The sequence below is a fragment of the Gymnogyps californianus genome, chromosome 19 (genome assembly GCF_018139145.2).
Source record: "Gymnogyps californianus isolate 813 chromosome 19, ASM1813914v2, whole genome shotgun sequence".
NCBI classification, from domain to species: Eukaryota; Metazoa; Chordata; class Aves; order Accipitriformes; family Cathartidae; genus Gymnogyps; species Gymnogyps californianus.
In genome coordinates this window covers 7474558-7496754 of record NC_059489.1, presented here as the reverse complement: position 1 = coordinate 7496754, position 22197 = coordinate 7474558, and the positions used below count along the sequence as shown (strand labels likewise).

Sequence of the window (22197 nt, the reverse complement as noted above, 5' to 3'; positions counted from 1 at the left end):
GGGTTATTCAAACTGGTGGTAAGGTAAGAAGCCCGACTAGATCTGATGGAAATGCACTTGTCTAAATGTCATCTTTCAAATTCAGCATAAAACTGAATTCTTGACAAGCTGTGCCCTTATTGACCTTAATGGTGTGAGCTGAATAGGGTCAGTGGTTTTGCCAAATTCTGAAATGAATCATCATTTCCTATTATATCGTACTTTTTCTCATCCATTTTAATTGCATGCAGTATTTTTCTTTCTGTCTTGAACCGTGAGGATGTGCTATTAAATAGCCGCAGCTCTCTATTAGACCTGTTTCTGTGGTGAGCAGTGTGGTTGCTTAATACTCTCTTCTTACCTCTTAATGGAGCTGTGTAGTTTTCCTTGGTGTTTTCAAAGCAATTTGAAAAGTTTAGATAGAAGGTGGGATAAAAGGCCAGAAGATGCTTATTTTTTCCTCCTTTGATCGCTGAAAGCCTCACTTAAGAAAAAAATCAAGTGACTCTGACTCACACAGTCATCAGGACGCGTATATATGGCCACTAATGTTTTTGGATGCAGAAAAAAATGCCCTCAGCACTTTGCTGAACAAACTGCTGTTCTACGGCAGCTGTTCCTTTGTTAAGCCAAATACTAATATTGTGTTACTTACATCAGTCATTTTTGGCTGTGTGGCTTTCAAGAAAGACCAAAACAAAAATAGCATTTGAATTGCAAGCTTAAAAATTGTGCGGTATTACAGAGACTTCAGAGCTGACAAAAGGAGGGTTTTCATCGTGTGGCAAATGTTAGTAGTCCCGAGTGCATAAAATGTATGTTATATAAATAATGCAGCAGTATAGTTTGGCATATTCTCTCTCCTTTCTGCAAAGGAGCCTGAAGCATTTTCTTGACCCAAATCGTACAGGAAAATCAAAGAAATAAGTCTTCTACTGTTCTTAAAAGTAAAAAGAGCTGTAAAGAAAGTCTCAGCTTTGAGAATACTGGTTTTTCTTTTTATTTGAGAAGAGAATAAAGCATTTGAAAATATATTTAATCTGCTGTACACTTAACTGTGATGCTGATTCACACAGGATTGTTTAAAACGGAAAGTGAAGGCGATCCTCTTCCCACACCTCTGCAGCAACCAGATGACTGCAAGAGTAAACATTGGCTGACTTAAACCAACATTGCTTCAGATATCCCCTGCCACAAATGTTGAAGTAATAGGGTGGTGAATGCTCCGAGAAAATCAACAAAGCTGCTTTTGTTGCTGCTGTTGTTCATTTTTATTTGTTTTATTTTATTAGACAACTGCTTTCCATTATAAATAAATAAGGCATGAAGGTTCTCCATACTGTTACAGAGCTGGTAGCCACAGTCGTGCGTATGGCTCCTAATGTTTCTCGAGTTTGGGGCCATAGGGCACCTGAAAATGCAGCGCGTGGAAGAGCGGAGCGTTTGGTGGTGGGTGGTTTGAGGAGGAGACCTCTGGAGCGGGTACGGTTTGGGCATCGCACTCCTGCCAACTTACCTCTGGGGTACTCAGCTTAACAAAAGAGGGTATTTGGGGGGGTATTTTTGCATTAATTCCATGGTGAGTGAAAGAAAGGTAGCTCCTCATAACATCAAGGCCCTAGACTCAGAGGATAATTACATTTTAACAGTCTTCCCCCTCCAAAGCCACGTTCTCATTTATTTATCTCAATGTTGCAAAAACCCCAACCATTTACCCAAGATTTTGGGATGTAAGCTGGTGAAAATAGAATCCAAATCTGGCCTAAAGTTTCTCCAGGCAGGTACAGAATAGGTAGCTTAGACTGAACTGCTTGATTTTTGTGGCTCAATGCTCAGGGTGTTGCCTAAGCTGTAATGAAATGCTGCTTCTCTGCCTAAAACGCGTGTCTGGCCATACAGGGTCAACATCTAATTCATGAAAAATGGAAACTGGTGATTCCTGAGACTGCAGTGGCCTTTTGGCTGTGTGTTTGCATGTCTGTGGAAGCAAAAGTGAGGAGATCTCAGTGCTGGAAAGTGAACTGGCACATGAGAGCTGACAACCTTTGGAGACAGTATCTCAGCCAAGAAAGATTATTTTCAGCAGAAAACTGAAATCTGTCCTCTCGACTGGGGAGATGTTCAGAGCAAAAGTGTGGGGCAATGTGTGATCAGCGCTACTGCCAGGGCCAAAGCTCCTGACGCCATAAGATGCTTTATCCTTCTGCTTGCATGCGAGTCGCCGGTAGTCAGTTTTGCAAGCCCATGCAAGCTGTATTTGAGGAGTTTGCTACAATGGGGCGATGACAACCTCTTTTAGAGCACAGCGCAGAGGGCTGGTACTCAGACCATGAGATGAAAGCATGTCTCTGAGACTGTAATAGCACTTCTTGTCTAGCTTATGGGAAAGCCCTGGTCATCAAGTTCCTACCAGGCACAGTGCTTCACCGGGGCTGAAATACTGGGGCAGATTTAAAGCGAGGAAATCCCATATGCCTGCAAAGTCTGGAGAGTATGGACGGAAATACTAAGCGACGCTGATGAAGACAGAACAATCAGTTTTATGTTTCTCTTCAAGTTTTTCCAGTTGCAATGAGCTTGCATTGTAAATAGCTGAAAAACCTGACTGATAAGAGAATGGCTTAAATAGCAAGAACGTACTGCCCTTTGGGGAAGGGGAAGGCGTAGACAGAAGTCTCTTGGCTACAAGCATAGGTTCTTAGCCATAAAACCAAAGTGGAGGGTTGGGCTGGTGTGCTGCAGCAGCCCCTGAAGTTCTGATGGCTTTTTGTTTTACTTTGAAACACTGCGTTCCAGCTGTGGCAGGATGCTGCAGGACATCCAGGCTTTTGCCTGCAGATAATCGGGCTGTAAGACAAGCTGAAAAGGGTGGAGGAAGTGATCGGTTTTCTTTTTTCGTGGTGTGGTTTACGTTGCTGTTGTGATGTCTGGCAGCGGCAGTAACTCATGCAGAGATCCGTCACACAGTTTCTGAAATCCTCTAACTACAATGTACAGTTGTCCCAACGAGTTGTCCAGAGCCCAAGCTTAAAAAAGGGAGTTGAGTCTCCGTGACGTTTTCTTGCTTGTAGACCTCTCGAACCTGCAAAGCAGAGGGGCCACGTGGCGTTTCCTGGGGCTGAAGAGAAGACTTGGCTGTTGCAATTGCACGTGGGAGTTGCAGAGAGGCAGGACTCATTTGCTGCTCTTGTTTTTCACCTTTGTGGCATTGATGTCTGCTTTTGTTTTCTGGATGCGGGAGAAGATCTCCTTAAAAAGAGCCTTGTACTCGGGCTGGCTCTGCTCCAGCCGCTTGTCCACAGCCTCCACGTGTTTGCTGATGGTCTTCTCCATGGTTTTCCGCTCTTCCAACTCGTGTCCCTCTCCTCGGAAGTCTCTGAAGGAGCTGTCGCGAGAGATGGGCCGGGATGTTTGGACCCCTGTGTGGCGCACACTGTCCTTGTGCTGCCGGCATTTGCTCAGAAGCTCTTCGTACTTCTCCAGCAAGGCGTGATACTGCTCGTCCACTTCCCTCAGGATGGACATGCCCCGCTTGCGCACGTTGTTAGCGTGCAGCGTGTAATTGCCCTCGTGCCGACTCACGGCATCCTTGGTCACGATGGCATTGAGGGCTGTGTCACTGCAGCTTTTCCGGACAGGGTGGTTTGGGGAAGGCGTCATTGATGGCCCATGACTTTTTCCTCCCTCCTCCTCAGAGAGGTCGATGTAGTCTGCTTCTGGGGCGTTATTCAGTGGCTCTAGGAGGGCCTCGGACAAGTTGTCTTCTCTGCTGAGCAAATACTTCTTGACTTGTTTCATCTGTTGTAGCTCTAGGAGCTCTGCTTCCAGTTCCTTGATGCGGAGTTTGCAGTTCTCCATCTCGCACACCCGCTGCTCGAGGTCCGAGTACTCCTGAATAACGGAGGTGTACTCTCGCTCAACCCTCTCCTTCCGCTGCTTCTCCTGGTTGACTTGGGACCTCAGGGAATTCACCATGGCTTGGAGGCGCTCATTCTCCCTCTCCAGTGGCTTCTGGTTGAACTCTGTGGAAGAGCTGTGGACCTGGAACGCGTCCTCATACCTGAAAGAGAAGACCGACCCTTGAGAGAGTCTGACCAAGTGACAGTCCATGAGGGACTCATTGTGTCTCATCGTTATGTAAGTAATTCCACTGATGCCCAGAAAGGAGGTAACCTTAGCTCATGGAGTGAGATATGCCTCCTCCCGTGTGCCAGGAGACCACAAGGTGTGGCTGGGGCTCTTCTGGACACAGAGACCAGGCTCTGTCTCAGAGAACCTGCAGTCTCATTTGATAGCAGTGATGAAAGACAGGAGGGAAATGAAACCCTAAAAGGTAAGAGACTCATCTGGGTAATGGACAAGCCACCAACGTTGCCGTGAAGCAAGGATGAATGTTCAAGTGCTACCAGTTCAGGAGCTGAAAGTAGAAGGCTTTGAGTTGTTCCTGCTGGAGTTCATCAGCTACTTACTGTATCATGGAGTTCATCAGCTACTCGCTGCCCCTGCCAACCCCAAACCCCACTCAACCAAAAACCAGAAGCGCAGGCTCTGCTGTCCTGTGTCTGGGAGGTGCTCCAGAGAGAGTGGGAGAAGATTTGGACAGCAAGGGAGGCAGAAAGAGACTTTTGACAGTTACCTCTTCTTCATTGCTCGCTGCCTGGGAAACGAAAACACACACTTCCCCCTCCCCTCATGCAGCTGCCTGGAAATCGGATTTTTCTCCTCAATGAAGTGCCCATGGCATCCTCTCTGGTTAGAACAGACTGGAAAAGAGCAAGCACCGTGGCTTCCCCTGGGAGGCATGACTGGTGGCGGGGGGTATTGAACAGATTTCCAAGTTACTGAAGGGCAGCCTGACCTTCAGAGCCAACTGCAGAGCTGCAAGCTGAACTGAGGTCCCGAGGCACTGGGGGGAGAGTGGGATTGGGGGACTGGGAGGAAAAGAACCATGGAGACATTAAGTGGATTTTGCTGGGGGTTAGGTTATGGCCTCATAAACATCCCCATTGCTGCTGCAGTAAAAGGGTCTTTTGTTTGTGTCCTCTGGCAGAGGATGCTTTCAGTAACAAAGTTTATCGATTGCTTATCTATTTAAAGAAGCCTCTGTTATGGACAAAGCTGAGCAAGAAATGCCCTCACGAGGTCAGTGAACTAACACAGTGGCTGGGTTTTAAGGAGGGTCAAGTGTGCAATAGTGCTGAAGGTGTTTGTACAGCACTTGGCAGCACGTGGCGTATCTTGGTGTGTAACTGGTGCTCCTGGGGGGTACTGGAGTCGTACAGGGCAAAACGCACCATCTCAACTAGTTTCAGTGAGCCAGAGATGCTGGTACTGTGCTGGGAGGCAGCTGCAAAGGGAAAATGGGCTGTGCTGGTTTGGGAAGGGGAGCTGCGTAGGCAGCTTGAGCTAAGGGTCCTCTTCGCATGATGTATTACTGGGTGGGCTGTACTGGGAGAGGCTGGTTTGAGCTACCTAGAGCTCGAGCAATGCGTCCTGTCTGGTGTGTGTTCCTGCACAGCTCCCTGCCAATGTGCCAGGAGAGTCCCAGCCCCTCCAGGCAACGCCTGTCCCCTGCAGCCTGGCCCACTGCAGCAGCGTGAGGCATCCAGGTCCTCCTGGGTAGCTATTCTGGCCCTCTGAAAAAGAGCTTATGTCTCCCCATTCGAGGCGTCACTGATGCTGGGATCATGGAGGCTCTGCTTCGCCAACGCCACCTGCTTAGGCGGGGGGGTGGGAGAGAGGGAGGTCCTCCCTTCACCTCCAGCATTGAGTTTCAGGCTCTGATGCAGAGCCTAGATCTCTGTGGGGGTGTATGGGGGTTTTTGTGCACCCCCAGAGGGGCTAACCCACCGCATCCCCTGTTCACGGGCAGAGGAGTTGGGGGAGAAGGTTGGAGGGGTTGCTAAAGGCAAGGCTCAGTACCTGGGGCTGGAGCACAGCTCCTTAAGGCAGGGGAAGGTGTGGATGGTTCGGCGCCGCTCCCTCTTCTCCCGCCGAATGCGGAGCTGCTCCAAGCTCCGCATTTCCTCCACCTGCTTCTGAAGCTCCTCCACTTGGTTCTGCAGCCCCTCGATCGTTTCCGTCAAGCTGTGGAGAGAGGAGGGAGCACGGATGAGTTGTCAGGTACTACAGGTCCTTGAAATGTGGTTTTTTCCCTATAGAGAAAGCCAGTCTATGGAAGGTGCTTCCAGTTCCTAGCGTGTGCTCTGGGAGCATGACAGTGCTTGCTTTTCATGGCAGTGGTTGGTCTTTCTCTGCGTGGTCGCTCTTGAATGGGGGTGTTTGTAGAAAAGAGTGGGGGATTGAAGCAGCGGCAAGGGATCGTACTAATTTGAGACCTTCTGTCCTCAAATCAGTTGGCTAAAACAGTCACCTCTGGGACATAAGGACTATCCTGGAATAACTCTGCACTAAAAGCAAGCAGGTGAGCTATTCACCCTCTTCCTCTTGTTTATCTTCTGGAGATAAACACAGAGAGACCAGGCAGAGATTTAGTTTTGTTCTAGCTGTGAATGCAGTTTGTAAAACTCCCTGCTCTGAAACTCCCTCTCTGCGTAGTCGTTTGCAAAAGATGCTGCATTGCAAGGACATGGCTTAGTCTGTTGTTTCCAGGGATGACCTTGATCATGGGCTTGTTTTAGGAAAGAAATATTGTTGATAAACTGGTGTTTTAGCATGGACTAGCCAGGGTGTCATTAGATGCTGGATCTGTGCCTAGTGTTTCTGCTGGTCTGCGTGCTGGGGACCTCCCTGATATGATTGTGTGCCTCTTCTTCAAGGAAACACATCCGAGGAGAGGCTGCTGTGCCCCTCTCCTGGTGGCTTCAGACACTCCTTTATCCAGCCCTTGTCCCAGGGTTGTCTGTGCTGTGGCTGACCTCTGCTAACCGGCATTGGTGCAATGAGCTTGTGCTGTAAATAGCTGCAAAATCTGACTGATAAGAGAATGGCTTAAATAGCAAGGACACGCTGCGTTTTGGGGCAGGGGAAAGGTGAGAGCAAGGACACGCTGCGTTTTGGGGCAGGGGAAAGGTGAGATGAAGGTCTCTTGGGTACAGCATCGCTGCGGTGGGAGGAGGGGAGGCTGTACCACTGTATCTTCTGTTGGGATGTCTTGCTTTCCAGCACGAGCTTCTGGTTAGCTAGCTCCAGGTCCCGTGCTGTCAGGTCCAGCTGCTCGTAGACTTTTGCATGCTGTTCGTTCATCTGCCGCAACATCTCTAGTTGCTTGGTCAGGTACTGCAAGAAAAAGCGAAACAGAAACACTCCACATCCAAAATCCAGGTTGTTTCACAGGCAGAAATTCCTACAGCCTTTGCTTCCTCTGATAATGTGTTTTGTGGCTGATTTATCCTCTGCCTGTTTGAAGCCTTTTCCACAGTTGAAATAGTCATACCCCCTGCCCACTGTAAATAGTTTTGTGTCTAAAATACGATTGAACTTCCCCTGCCCTCTGTGAAGGGCACTAACCTCAATCTCTCTCTATTCACCTGCTTTTTTTATTCCCAGTACCCAAAGAAAGTTGATATCCCTGGGACTGTGACCCTTCACCAAAGTTGACTGAAATTGGCCAGTTGGTTACCGGATTGTCTGACAGATCGATTGCAGAAGCTACGTTTCCTTGGCAATTCAGGCTAAAACTCTGAGTCCGCGAAATGTGAGGAGACTCGTGGTTTCTGCGTGTTCAAAGACCCCTTTCTGTGAGCCTGTCGCTGCAAGATTTTATCCTGGGAGAGGGGCATCTACCCAAGAGCTCACCCTCAGCTGGGACCAGATCCCAAATCCTACGGTGGACGGACTCCTGAAGGGCTGCCGGGGGGGGTGACTAAATCCATCCACCAATATCCTCGGACATCAGATGTCAGAGCCCTGCAGCCATCACGTGCTGCACTTGTGAACTCGCAGCCCTCCTCTGCCCTGCGTCTTTTTAAATCAAGGGGTTTCCGATCTTTTTTAATTCACAGATCCCTAGAAGTTTTCCAGTGGATGAAAACCCTGCCAGCACAGCAGGTTTAAGCCTCTAAGCTCAGTTCTGTGTGCTCTTAGAAATACTGCCCTGACCCCAAAGGATGCTTGAAACAGTGGTATGGATTGCAGCTCTTGGAGAAAGAGCTATTTTATGCCTCTAACAAAGGGGGCTGTGTTACAGGGGTGCCGAGGGGCCAGCTGGGAACAAACGTGATTATGAATAACTGAAATTGAGGGAAAGCAGCAGCAGAGGAAAGAGAAGCAAGCGTGAAGGCTGGCGGATGGGCAGGGAAAGGCCAAATGTGCCCCAGATGCATCCTGGTGCCAAAATCTGGTGTGCACGTCTGGGCAGGGGGTGGGGATGCGAGAAGGGGGAAAATCCCAGTTGGTGGGGAAAGGGGATCCTCTCCAGGGCTGGGATGGGCTTTAACTCCCATCCCCATGGCCCGTGCCTTCCTTTCTCCTGGCATCTGAGCTGTTGGCATTGGTGAAAGTGCCCCTTCCCCATCATTGCCCTCAGGTGACAGTGGTGGCCGAGCAGCTCTTGTCCCCACCCCTGGCCCAACTGTGTTCCTACCTCGATTTCCTGCACTTGTTCCTCGTTGGTGGCGTACATTTGCTGCAGGGAGTCCTCCAGCTCTTTGTTGCGCTCCAGCAGCGTCTTCCCCAGCTCCGCGGCCAAATGCAAGTCTGAAAAGCAGACGGGACAAAGCTGCTACAGTTCCTGTGGCTCTGCGGGTGGATGTGGCGGGGTCCCCGAATGCCACCACACCAAACACAGTGGCACGTTTTGCACGGTGCTGGTTTTATTGGCAAGTTTTGACAGGGATGCACGCTTATGGGACGTACAGGCTCAGGCCTGTTTTGTCTTGCCGGGCTGCAGGAGCAAGGGGAGGCTGAACTCAGGGCATCTGCAGCTCCTCCATGCAACGAGGATTTGGTGCCCGGCTGGCTGCATAACCCTTCTGCACTGCACTGCACACTGCGCAGCCAGGATCAGGCCCATGGGGCCTGGCTGTGGCAGGCACTCAGCACCTCCATTCCCTATCGCCAAGACCTGTGCGGCTGAGAGGGGCTCAGCATCCATCAGAATGAGAGCGAGGGTTGGTAAAGCCCCGTGGGGCCTTGGGGATGCTCTGTAAATTATATTATTATCTCTAACGAAGGGAGTGCCTTGCCTTCTCTGTCAGCCTCCATCCATCACCCGCTAATAGACTGACATGAGTAATAAAACCACGCGTGGCCCGAGGGGGCTGGAAGAACCTCCCGCATCTGCCACCCGGGCAGCGCTGCGTCGGCCGGGTCTGTGGCTCTTTCCTTGGGGCAGCTCCAGGGTGAGGACAAACCACTTTGTTCGCTCACTGCCACCTCTAAACACCCTTAGGAAGCTACTGAAATAGTTGGGCTTTAGGAGAAGTGCAGGGAAAAATGGATGTTGACAGTGTAGTCAGCTTAAAATACTGGGTTTGCTGCCTCCTGGGTAAAAAAAAAGCCCCAGGACCCTGTGAGTTCTGTAGTGGCCAAAGCTTGAGCACCTCAGGTGATGCTGTTTGTGGGCCTGGGGTGGCACAGCCGGCTCTGTAACATCCCTTTGCTTTCACAGAAATTGGTTGTCGTCTTAAAGCCTGACCTCCTATGATCGTGTGGGTTTCTATTTTTCCTGGTGCTTTTAGAGGTGAGTTTCTAGCTCTTATGGTGGCAGACTGAAAATCTGACCTTAAACCTTCAAAAATGTAAGGGAACAGGTCCTGATGTGTGTTCCTGCTCTTTCTCTCTCTGGTATGGTTATCATGCAGCTTTAGATAATTAAGGAGTGGCAATCCTGCAGTGTGTGAGGGGACCTGGGTCTCCTGCCCTGGCGTTTTCTCAGCCCATCATAACGCTCCTCTTTAGTCTGCAGCTAATGATGTGTTTTGCAAAGGCTCTGCCAGGGCTGAGAGCAGCTATAATTTCTTCCAGTGGTTAATTTGGCCATGCAGTTGATTGGGAAAGAGGGATACTTGGTCACTACGACAAGAAGAAGGGGAACCAGGACGCCTAGGATGTATTCTGAGCCTGGGAAAATCACTGATCTCTCACACTTCAAATGGCACATCACAAAACAAGGCTCACACTGGCCTCTCAGACACAAGCGCTTGCCAGGAGGAGTGCTATTAGTGCTGTCAGTGCTTGGGATGGGGCTTTCCTGATGGATAATGCTGCACTGTGGGAAGTGCTGATACGTTATTAGTTTGGGTGATGGCCGTGTTTCTTCCTGTGCAGCTCCAGCAGTGCCGGAGGGCTGGCTCCCCAGATGTGGTCCAGCCAACAGCTGCTCAGTGTGTCCTCGAATCTCCCCTTTACCATGGGAATGTGCTCGCCAGCTGTGGCCTGCATTGCAGGGTGTTATTCTAGGCTGTGACCTTTTTAATTATAATCCTCATCATTGCACAGTGACCCGGTCTGAGGGCTGCGATCGCAGCTATCGGTGCAATCAAGATATTGGCATGTTTCCCCATGGACAGACGTCCTCCAACTATTTTTTTTTTTTTTTCCAAGCACCAAATTTCCCCAGTTGCCAAAATGCCCTTGGGAGACTGAATGTTTGCTACACCAGCTGGGGACGGGGGAACAGCCAGATGCCAGCAGAGATGGAGGACAGTTTGTGCCTTTAAGCTGCTTGGGGCTGTATTTAATGGCACCGCCACCTTGGCAGAGCCGATGTCGTTGCTGCAGACCGGCACCTTACAAATTGCATCCCTTGCGGCAAGCAGGGCCCCGGCACAGAGGCGTGCAGTGAGAGGGCTCCGTGCTGCGCTCCAGGTAATGAGTCAAGTGTGTCCCCATCCCTGTGGATTACACCAGTGCTCTCCCACCATATGGCATCCAATTTAATCAGCTGGGGTTGAGTTAAGTGGATTAGGCAGTGCAAGATCCTGCATTGTAATTTAAAGGGCTCTGTCAGCAATAATTTAATGGGGGAAATGGGCAGCGTTTGGGGACGAGTGGGAAAGAGGCAAGAACGGGGCTGAGCTCTGAGGAGGAAATTGATTCTTCGTTTCCATTTTGAGCGTAAGGGCCTGGGAGACTCCAGGCTTGAAGGACATGGGGGAATTGATTCTTTTAGTGTCTTTTAACTGCCTCAGCTGTCGTCACACACACACTCACTATCTGCCTGCCAGCCAGCCAGCCAAAGCATCCTCAGTAATCCTGTCTCATCCACCCCCCCTTGCGCCTGAGTCCTCTTCCCCACCTGTTGGTCTCCCCCAGGCTGTGGGACTGTGGGGAGGGGGGGGATGCTGTGTGGAATTGCTTTAATGTTGTCTTTAGACCAGATCCCTCTTGATCTTTGCACTAATTGTGGCTCTGCATGAGCTGGGGGAGCACACAGTTCCTCTCCTTGGAGACCTCGGAAACCTGAGGCTGAATGTGAAATTTCAGTAAGTTGTTTGGGGGGAAAAAGAACTATTTAGAAATTTGGGAATTCTCTCTGCATAGCACTGTGGTTTCCCCACAATTTTTTGTATTCCTCTTTGCTTCTCCACTGTCAGATCAGCCAGCCAGTGCTGTACGACTTGCCCTAATTTAGCAGATACGCTGATGCCTCCCTTCCCCCTCCCCTCTTGACGCAGAAGGAGAAATAAAGTGGTGGGGAGCGGCTGTGCCCGATCCCTCCGCAGCCTGCCTGCGCTGAAGGTGCTGCCGTGAAACGGCCAACATTCAACTTCAAAAAATGAGGGTCTTGGTGTTGTGCAAATCCTATTTGGGAGAGAACTGTGGATGCAAACTGTCCTGGACAGCACCAGCGTGGTGCCCTCTGGCTCTCAGTACTGCAAGCGCTGACGTGACCCTTCCAATTAACACCAGCCAAGGAGGCACCCCGCGTCCCCAAACAAAGAGCTGTGCCTACAGAGCAAAGCGGAGGGAGGGACAGAGGCTGCATTTCCCTGCAAGCTTCTGCGGGAAAGGCGCCTGAGCAAGGAGGGAGGAGAAGAGAAGAGAGACCATATGGTGGGAAGGGAGCAGGAGTTGAATGCAAGCAGCGCTTGGTACAGGGGAGCGTGGCTGGGCAGTGCATCCAGGAGGTAGCTCTCCTGAAGCTGCAGAGATCATCGTCAGCCCAACGATAATTCTGCTGGCAAACTTGAAAAAAAAATCCGGATCCACAAGCTGCAGCAGGTTGTCTTTGACTGGAAGAGGCTGAGGAACAAACCGCAGAGTATTCCCCCGCTGCAGCATGCCGTGGCAATGCTGGCACAGGCAGATGTGTACTGCACAGGGCTGCCATGGAGCTGAGCGCTTCCCGGCTGCCCCAGCCTTTGCAGCAGCTTGCAATGAGGCTCCAAGAGGGTTTGGAGCCATTTCTGCCTTCCCAGTGCTGGCCTGCATCTGTTTGGGCAGAGCAGTCTTTGCCATAGCCCGCTCTCTGAAAGGGTTTTTCCCCTCAGCGTCTGCTGGTTGTGGCTTTGGGGGAGTGTAAGCTGGGCAGAGGAGGTTTCGGCTGCTCTCAGCTCAATGGTGATCTGGTAGCTATTCAGACGGTCCTTGTAAATACGGCTTTCTGGAGGAAGCCACCATCTGGAGCAGCCGCTTTGGGCTTTCCCCCGTCGTCTCTCTTGCATCGAGGGATTCATGTGTTTAGGCTGTGAGAGAACGTGCCCACTGCCCCAAGCGCAGGCGAGGGACGCTGTGCTTTGCTCCTCACCTTTAAAAAACCCAACCCTCTCCCCGTCCTGCGAGACAGGCAGGCTTGCGAGGGGGTGTTAGAAGTCCTTTGGCTCGTAGAGCTAAAAAGCAGGGTTTTATGGAGTATGTTTTTGCAGGTTCTTTTCAGCTAAGCAGCTATTAAGGAATTACTTGTCCCTTCCTCCAGGGTTGGGGCTGGCTCTGCAGAAAGGGCTACCCCTCTCCTACTGCTGCAGACAGTGAATTCACCTGCTAAAGAGCGGGGAGGAGCAGCTAGCAGAGCTCTGGTGTGGAGGTCTCTGGAGGAAGTTCAGGGTGCTTGTTAGCTGATGGATGGGGTAGGTTGAGAGTTAAGAACTGATGTTTAATGCTGTTGACGTTTAATTTAATTGCATTTGCTGTCTGCTCCATTACACACGGGTACTTAGAGTCAAGGGTAGGTGCAATTATTCCTTTCAAAATCTAAATAAATGATGCTGTGCTGGTTTACCCCAGGGTAGGGTGTACTTGCTACTCATTTATTTTTCTTCTTAGTTGCAAGGGATTGTGCTGTCTGGGTATATTACAATGAAGATCAGCTTTTGTATATCACTTACTGCTGCTCCATGACAGGTGATGGAGGCAATCTATGTACTTAGCCCTTATAAGCCTTTGCAATGGAACATGCTGGGGTGCAGAGAAGCAAATGCCATCTGACAGCATCTTGCAAACAACCTGGAAAAGCCTTTTCAACATGACCATTCCACAGATGACAGTGCGTCCCATGGCCAGGCAGAGCTTATAGAGAGCCACCAGTGTTACTGCTGAGGCGTGGATTCTCCATCCCTTTTGCACTGGCATAACTCGGACATTGCTACCCAATTCAGCTTCATTCTTGATGTTCTGTGTGTTTTTCGTGGGGACCTGACATTTTGGTGTAATCAGGGGTACCGCAAAGGCAGGGTTTCCTTCGCAGAGCAGCCCAGTGCAGCAAGGGGGAAAGATGCCTCTGGCAGGGCTGGGTGAGAGCAGGCAAAGGGTGTGCGTGAAGTCCCTGGCAGCACAGCCGCCTCCTCCCTCTTCCTCTCCTCGTTTCAAACCATGGCTCTAGCTGGGCTGAGCTGATGTTGGTCACACGGGCATTTCTGTTAGCCTAATGAGATTTGCTGGATTTCCTGCTTGCTTTTTTCTTCCTTTTCTTTCCCTTTCCTTTCTCTTGTGTAATCTGTTACGTACCCCTGGGCTGCCTTTGGCTTTGCAAGTGTCCCTGGTAGGGGGGGAGCTCAGGTGGTGGCAGAGAGAGGTGGTTTGCAGGGGGACGAGGCCAGCACAGTGCAATGAGAGCAGCTCCCTCCATGCTGTCTCTAGTCCCCTGAGCTAAAGTGGCACCACCAAGGAGTGGAAAACCCCGACAAAGGGCTCAGGGATGCACTTACTGGACTGTGCTGCGCTGCAGGGAAGCCCTCCAGCCTTCTCAGCCCCTGCTGCTCCCTTCCTTGCCTTCTGTATTTTTCAGTCCTATTCAGTATTTCCTATCAGCTCTTCTTTTTTTATTCTTCTCAGATACTCATCAGGCTTTTTTGATTTAATTGATACTCGCCTTTTCTTTCTGCCCTGTATCGTTCTGTGCCCCAAAGCCTCCCCTACCTGTTAACGTTTGAGACCTAGGATGGTTACCTCTGCTTATAAGCTGTATGTGTCTATACAAACACATAAACAGCAGTCCCATCCCTGTGCCCACAGCAATCAATGTGCGTTTTGCGAAGTTGTTAGAGCATGATAACATGGAGGATGTTATTAGACCATGGTTGGGGCCCCATCTGCGTCTTTCCCTGCTGTTCTCTTATCTAAACAGCCTTGGTGCCTGTGTTTGCCTTGTAGGCTAAAATGGTTTCAAAGAGCTCGGTGACTGGTGACTCAGGGGCTCTGGTAGTGCACCTGGATCAGAAAGTGTCCTAAATAAATACGTACAAGTGGAGTTGTTGGGGAGGAGAAGCGAGGAAAGGGGAGGGAGAAAGGCAGCCAGTGCTTTCCTGCGTGCAGCCCTCCTCCAGGCAGCAAAGCTCCAACTAATTAATTATATTAGGATGCAGAGAGCCATGAATAGAGGCTTTTGCTCTTTTAAAGCTAAAGACGCAGACATGTGGATTGATGCCATGTGGGAATCTCATCTCCCCGGTGTGTTTTGGGGGCGGGAGGTTGTACCTGATCCAGGATGGACAAGGAGGATGAGCACCAGGGAGACTTTTACATGTTGTCTGTTGCTGCTGCTGCACCACAGTACTGTGCACGTGCAGAGCCCCAAGCAAAGGTGACCTGCGAAGGACAGGTCGGCGTGCTCGTGTGGCAGGGAATGGCACCCACAGCAATGGGCTGCCACAACCATGTTGGCTCTCCAGCCCCGCTTGTGCTCACACAACGTATTCTCCTACTCTGAGCCATTGCCAGCCAACTCGGCCGCCCTTGCTGCCCTCTTGCTGGGGGGCGGCAGGCGGGACCACTGATCCTGAGTGGTTTGGTCTCTCGGGGAGCAACCAAGTTCCAGGACAACTGCCATTTGCAGCTGCAGCAGCCCCCAAGACCACTGCCAGCACCGCAGCTGCTGATTACTCCTGTCTGCTACTTCTCATGTGCCAGAGGCACGTAGTTACAGAGAAGATCCTTCTTCCACAGCTATGTGTTACAGCTAAATGCAGAAAACAGCCTGGCCTTCTGCAGCAACACCAAAAACCTGCCCACCTCTTCTCTAGCAGCGCCTCTGCCTAGCTTTAAAGAAAAGTGTATCGTCTTGCACACTGCTGCCCCATTACTGCTCCCTTCCCATCCACTGCTGGGAAATGCTCTGAAGCCCTGTTCCTCCAGGTGCTAAGCTCACACACAGCTCAGCTGCCTTGTGCCTGGCTATTGGTACTGGCTGGAGATGCTGCCCATGTGGGAAGAGGTCCTGACCTCAGGTGAGTGGTTGGTGCCATTTGTGGAGCTGCGCAGGAAGAACACAGTGCTGTAGCCTTCCAGTCTGAGTTCGCAAGGAAAGGGAGCAATGAAATACTTGATGTACTCTCAAGATGGTGTTATTTATGTCCATCGCTAGTCCTGAGTAGGATGCAGGGCAATGCCTCTTTCAGGAGCCCAACACCAAAACCAGTGTCCCTGAAGCAGCTCTGCTGCAAAGACTGATGCTCGGGGGGATGTGCTGCGCTGCTCCTTGCTCTGCCTCCTCCTGCACAGATGCGTGCTCAGCCACCACCTCCCAGTCCAGTGTGCCTTCCCAGGACTCAACACTTGCTTGTGGGGCGAGAAAACTTGGAGGACAGCATGATAATGTCCTAGCTCCAACTGCCATCGCTGCAGCTGCAGAATTGGAAGGGGTCCACATGGACCTGGATACTACGCACTTGAAGGACTGAAACCTTCAGGGAGGAGACAAGTTAACTGAGCAGTGCCAGGGCAGCTGCACTGCACGCAGGATAAACTAGAGTGACTTCCCAGAAGGCTGCAGAGGAACGGGCTGTTTAAACCATTAAAAGAACTGTCACCTTTTGGAGAGAGGGTTTACAACTGTTTGTTAAATATGCATGGAAAAAACCAAAGACCAAACTCTAACATAAAATCACTTTAAAATTTCTAGCTGTGCAAAGACCAGCAGTTGTGTAACATCTGGTCTCATTCCTCCAGGGTATTTTGTATTGGAGATATTTTCCTAAATTCTTGGCCCACATGTGTTTTGAGCAGGTTAAGTAGAAGCTTTGGAAGCCCTAATGATGCATTTGGTGTGAGCACACAAACTTATTGGTTGGATGAGGTGGGAATATACCACTGTGTTCCTCTGGGAAAGGCCTTTTAGCAGAGGAGATTGAGTGTGTACAGAAGCAAGCAAGCCGTATGTTAGCCTGAGCGCTGGCACTGCTTTTAGCAGGATCGGACCCTGGCGCTGTCACAGCTCTAAGTGGTTCCTGACTGTCACACTGAGTCAGTGCATCCGCCCTGTCACCAGCCAGCGCTGGCTCGTACAGGAGAAAAGAAAGAGGATTGGAAAATGTCAGGGAGGGGGGACAGCCTCCACGTGCAGGGTGTGAGCGGCCAGTGCCTTGGCTCCCAGTCCCTTGGGCTCAGGGCTGCTGTGGGGGAATGTCCTTCAGGACTTGGCCCATAAATCCTTTGCGCACGGCCTTGCCAAGGAGAAATGTCACTGTTACCTAATTGTTTCAGGATGGGAGATATGGAAAACTCTGATTTATTTTGTTTTTTTTCCCCTTTGCCTCTCCTTTTCCCTCTCCAGCAGTTCCTCTAATTTTGCTCCCTCCCACAGCTGGAATTATGTGCCTTGGGTTCAGCAGATGTAGAAAGGAGCTTCTGTGAGAGACCAAGAGGGAGATCCTGGAAGTTGCTGTGTGGGGGTCTCTTATGCCCCTTTTTCTTGCCGCCTTCACATAACAGGGGAATTTTTATTCTAGGAAAATACATCTCTATAGATATTCTTTTTTTTTTCCTCTCCAGATTTGGAGGCTCTCATCCCTTCCTCAGACTGACCTAACTGTCATCTTATTTCCTTGTCTCCTGTGACTTTTCTAGTCCCTCTTGTCATTCCCAAGCAGCTCAGCAATTAGTCACTGAAAACTTTCCACTTCCATAAGCTACCTGCTGTACTGCGCTGCTAAATAAGTAAGTGGCTCAGCTACTGCAGGCAAAACTCCGTCCTTCTGGCTTGCCGCTGGGGAGGAAGGACAGCAAGTTAACCGCTGTGCTCCTGGAGGACAGGCAAGCTGCGTGGCTTGTCCCCTGAGCTGGACTGCTGGAATAACTGCATCACGAAGGACAGAATTTGGGGTACCACCTGCTCCCCAGCACAGTGAGTCCTTTGGGCAAGCTGATAGTGAATTGCAACTCTGTGGACCACCCCATGTAGGCTGGGTGATGCAGAAAACAGGCAGGTATGGGTGCTAGCGGGTGCTAGCACTGATCCCCTGGGTTCACCCCAATGTCAGGAGCCGATCACTGGAGCACTGCTGACCCTGTGTCTTCACATGCATGAGTTGGGAGTGGTGCAAGCTCAGCACTTTGTGTGATTTTCCTTCTTAGCATGCAAGCAATCAGATGCTTGGCAGGAGGAGGAGGAATTAAAATAAGATCCTTAAATCTGGAGACCTTTAGAGGTTACAGCCGTAAAGTCCTAAGCCTGCATTGCAGATGGTTTGGCCCAAAAGTTTCTATGGCTGCCCAGGAGGAGAGGACTATCAGTCTTGCAGTGGCAATGAGGTGATGTGCTGGTTCTTGTACTACCTCTGGTCCTGCTGGCTAACTCAGAGCAGTGCCAGGCCATTTTATTTACACAGGAGGAATTGCCCCAGCACTTAGGCTGTATTTAGGCTCCAGAGACCACAAGGGTGGCTTTGAGAGCCCTCCTCTTGGGCTGCACTCTGCTCTTTGGATTGGATTTGAATGCTGGCAGGGGGATAGGGAGGCTGGGAAGATCAGGGAATGCAGCGGGGTGACTGCAAGGAGGACTCATCTTGGGAGATTGCTGCGGGGGAGATGAAGGCTGGAAGTGGCTGGCAGAGATAGCTGCTGGGTCTGGTCTCTGCTCTGTTTGGATCCAGATGCGATTGAGTTGGCACGCAGCCGTTCTGAACACAAATGCTTCTGATGAACAGAAAAGGTGTCCCCACTTATCCCCAGCTCAGGCTCTCTAATTTTAGCTCATTCATTCTCTTGGGGTCTGGCTGCACGTACACTCTGTGCACAGGGTATGATGCAACTGGAGCCACATCATCAGTTCTCAATGGCTGGAAAAAGATTCACCATCACTGTATTCTGGTTTTAACGCTTAGAGGCACAGATTCCCCAGCCCATGGAAGGTGAGGCAGTGGCTGAACCAAAGCAGCGCTGACATCTATTCATGCTTAGAAAGCCTGGCAATAAGCAAAGCCGTGCTACCAAGCAATCGGAGCTCCATTTTTACCACTTTCTTCAAATCAGAAAGCCTTCCCAGAGGGAACATCATAAGAACGAAGCACCTCAGAGGATGCTACTACTGTTCCCATGTCACTGCTAAGTATCCTGGCTGGGATTTGAGTCTCTGCTTCTATGCGCTAAGGCATCTTGGTACAGTGCCTTGAACCATGCAAGCTTACAGCATGTTAGGAAACAGGTAAAGGAATCTGAAAGGCACCAGTTTCATTTGAATGAGGCTGGAAGGGCCTTGAGGCTGGGGACCAGATATTGCTGCCTCCAAAGCACATGGTGGATGCAGTCAGTCGTTGTGGGCACTTCAGGGGGGAAAAAAGAGTGATTGGGGTTTATTTTCTTGAAAAAATTAGTTACTTCAGCAAGGCAAAACTCTGTGGAGGGTGGGGAGGAAAGTAACAGGTGCTCGGAGTGGAGCTGGAGGCATGATTTCCTCTGTGGTGCTCAAATGGTTAATTAACATAATCATCACAGAGCTCCCAGTTAAGCCATCTGTTGCTTAGCAAACAGTTTTGGATGTAAATATAATAAATATTTGATGATGCTGTGAAATGACGATAAAGGCCCAGCAACCAACTGGTTCACAGAAGAACCTTCTCTCCTCTCCTAGCCTAGGTTGTTTCTTGTCTCTCCCACCCCTCGCTCCTAAGGAACAGTCTTTAAGCCTATGCTTTTGTCCTCCACCTTCCCGGCACTGCTGCCAGGCGTGGGTTTCTGTGCGACCCTGGGCTGTTGGCATGCTGATCCTCTTAGTAATGCCAGCCCGCGACTGCCTCGTAATTGTGCTACGCTGGATGTCTTGCACCGTACTTCCACCCCCCCATTTCCAAACCAACAGCTTCACGGCTGTGCCGTCACCGGAGGCCTCTGGATACTGCTACGGCTGTAATGCAAAGGCGCAGTGTACGTGGACAATGTCTAGCACTGTCCTTCATGATGCTTTGTGCATCATGCAAATTAATTACGGGTGCAATTACCCCGTAGGACCTTTCCAGTTGGCTGATTTTAGTTAAAGCCTTCCCCGTCTCTCCTTCTGAGTTTGTGCAAGGCTGTGCAGCCCCCATTCATACAGGAGGCGGCAAACCCTACAGCTGGGCTTTGTTTTGGGTCTGTGTTTTCCTCCAGTCCTGTATGTGCTCAAAGGTGGAGTCTATCCCCAGCATCAATCCATCATCTGGAGGCAGTTATTCTGCATTTACACTGCCAGGGCAGAGCTAGGAACCTGGCCTGCAGTGGGAAGGTGGTTTTATTGCTGTGAGCCAGTTGTACGGTGCCAGTGCTGACTCATGAACCTGACACCAGGGACAGCGTTAGACTAAAAATCAGTCGGTCCCGTGTTGTTCAACACTCCCTATATTCATCCGTAGTTCGGCTGTTCCTCAGCCTGCATCCTGCCCCTGGACCAGTGCCCAGGCCCCTTGTGAGCCATGGGAAGACGTCACCCAGAAATGTGAATTTCTGAGCGTTCAAAGGCTGCACTGTTTATTCAGCTGATAGCTCCATCTCTGTGCTCTGCCCTGGCTTAATTTGAGCGTTGTGTTTCAAAGAACAGGGCCCAGTATCCCGCTATTGATGCTTCCTGTTAACTGAGAAATTGGGGTTAAAAACCAGCTGCAACAATCCCTGGGGGACTGGTTATCATTCCTTGCTGGGCCTCTGCCCTGCAGCTGAAGTTGTGTAAACTTTAAATCATGACGAAATGTATTGGAGCAACGGTGGGCAGAGGCACTGCGGCTGGACCGCACGTCCCTGCTGACAGTCAGCTGGCTAAAGCAAATATATAACTGTACCGTACCTATAGTGCAACGCATCGGAGGGGTACTGTATTTAGGTAGGAATGATTTTTCCCTATGCGTTGACTGATCAGTTCAGTTCCTTCCTGGGCCACTGGCCTGAAACAGGACTTCTTCCAGTTATTTACTTACTGCATGTTGACTCAAAATATTAAGATAAGCAAAATAAAAAAAAAAGCCCCAAATACCCACAGCCACCAACTGTCTAGCCTTAGGATAAACATTACATAGAACTAGTGCAAACGTAGGTACAGTTACTTCAAAACAAACTACACAAGTGAATGTTTATCCTCTAACAAGGCTATTTTTGCTGTTTGAAACTTGGCCTTGATTTTTTTTTCTCCTTCCCAATTTCTCCTGCTTTTATGGCTGATTGGAAAAATCTCCAGAAGTAATTAGGTGACTTAGAAGCTCAAGATCCCTTTGGATTTGGGCTTGGACAGCAAAAGCTTTTGAGAGACACTTTCAGCATCCTCAGCTTAGCAAAATATTATTTCCACTGTATTAATTTCTAACTAGTGTGCCTGCTAACTCTACCTGCAACTGCTCTGAGATGAAAGCAATGTCATAACTACCCACGTTTGATTCTGCCTGCAGCAAGTTTTCTGGGGAACCAGCTTCCCTGTGGATGTAACACACCAAATTTTTTACCCCCCTGGTGCTCAGAACAGATCTGGGCTCCCTGCCTCTGTGTGTCGGGTTTAAACTTTCCATGGCCGGGACAGCGGTTTGGAGCAGCGGAGCCGAGATTTCCACGGAGGTGCTGCCGCAGGACGAGGCGCTGGCTTTGCCAAGCAAGTATGAATCTTGAGAGAAGGTATCCCATTCTCCTGTACCCCTTTTTGCCCCGGATTTGCCCCCTTTTCTGCCCCTGCATCCCCCTGGCCCGCCATCCCTGGCAGCTTGCGGCGTGCCCCCATCCTTACCCTGCTCCAGGTCCTGCTGGTCGTACCAGGGCTCCTCTTCCTCGCTCTGAAACTCCTCCATCCTGTCGGCGCTCAGCATTTAGCACCAGCGGCCCGGGGAGACGCGCAGCATCCGCCAAAGGGGACCTCGCCGCCGCCGAAAATGCGGAGCGGGGATGGATGCGGGGATGCGGGCGGGGATGCGGCCTCGGTGCCCCGGCCGGGCCGGGAAGCGGGGGTGGCACGACGTGGCACCCGGCGCCTCGTCGCTGCCCCGGCTCTGCCTGCCCCGGGGGGGGGACGGCTTCCTCCTGCCTCCAGGGCCAGGGGAGGCTCCGGGGCGGCGGGGATGAAGCAGGGATGTGGCGGCCGGGGCGGGGGGGGGGGCACGGCTTGCACAGGGCTGGGGGATGCACAAAGGAAGGAAGAGGGCCCGGCGCAGCCAGGCAGATCCTCTCTCCGCAGCTCGGTGGAGACCTCTAGCATGGAAATGCTGCAAGGAAACCCGGCAAGAGGGAAGGGGGAGGCGAGGAAAGACCGGCCTCCTCCTCCTCCTCCTCCTCCTCCTCCTCCTCCTCCTCTCCGCCCAGCCCTGCCGCGGACAGCGGGGCGGGCATGGGGCTGCAGGGAGCGGGGTTTGGGGTTGGCAAGGTCGGGGTGACCCGGGCTGCAAGGCGGAGGGAGCTGCCGCGCAGTCCCCCCTGCTATGATGCCTCCGGCTGGGTCCCTGCACCCCCGGGGAGGTCAGCCAGGAGCAAGGCTTGCTCCAGCACCGGTTGGGATGCGGAGGGTGTCCTGGCCTTGCCATGGGCTTCCCGGTGACTTTGGGCAAGTCTGGGGTCGCTTCGGTGGGGATGTCAGTGCCTTCTCTGCCTTGGTGGGTTTGGATGGGTTGCTCTTCAAGGTGGGGGTGTTTCTAAGCTCCCTAGCTGGGGCTGTGAAAG

At 51.1% G+C, this 22197-nt stretch overlaps 1 protein-coding gene across 1 annotated transcript; it reads right to left on the bottom strand.

Annotated features, from left to right (window-relative positions):
• Positions 1-975: 975 nt before the first annotated feature.
• Positions 976-21433, bottom strand: CDR2L (cerebellar degeneration related protein 2 like). Its single transcript, XM_050908394.1, has 5 exons — positions 21275-21433; positions 8525-8637; positions 7070-7218; positions 5902-6066; positions 976-4039 (listed from the first exon to the last, which is right to left on the bottom strand). Exons 1-5 carry the CDS (start codon positions 21351-21353, stop codon positions 3154-3156), a joined length of 1392 nt encoding a protein of 463 aa, XP_050764351.1. The 5' UTR covers positions 21354-21433; the 3' UTR covers positions 976-3153.
• Between the last annotated feature and the right edge of the window lie 764 nt (positions 21434-22197).

Coding starts and splice junctions, on each gene's coding strand:
- CDR2L (XM_050908394.1), bottom strand. CDS start 21,353: ATGCTGAGCGCCGACAGGATGGAGGAGTTTCAGAGCGAGGAAGAGGAG. Junction 8,638..21,274: donor CCAGCAGGACCTGGAGCAGG/GTAAGGATGGGG, acceptor TCTGCTTTTCAG/ACTTGCATTTGGCCGCGGAG. Junction 6,067..7,069: donor TCCCAACAGAAGATACAGTG/GTACAGCCTCCC, acceptor CTCTCTCCACAG/CTTGACGGAAACGATCGAGG.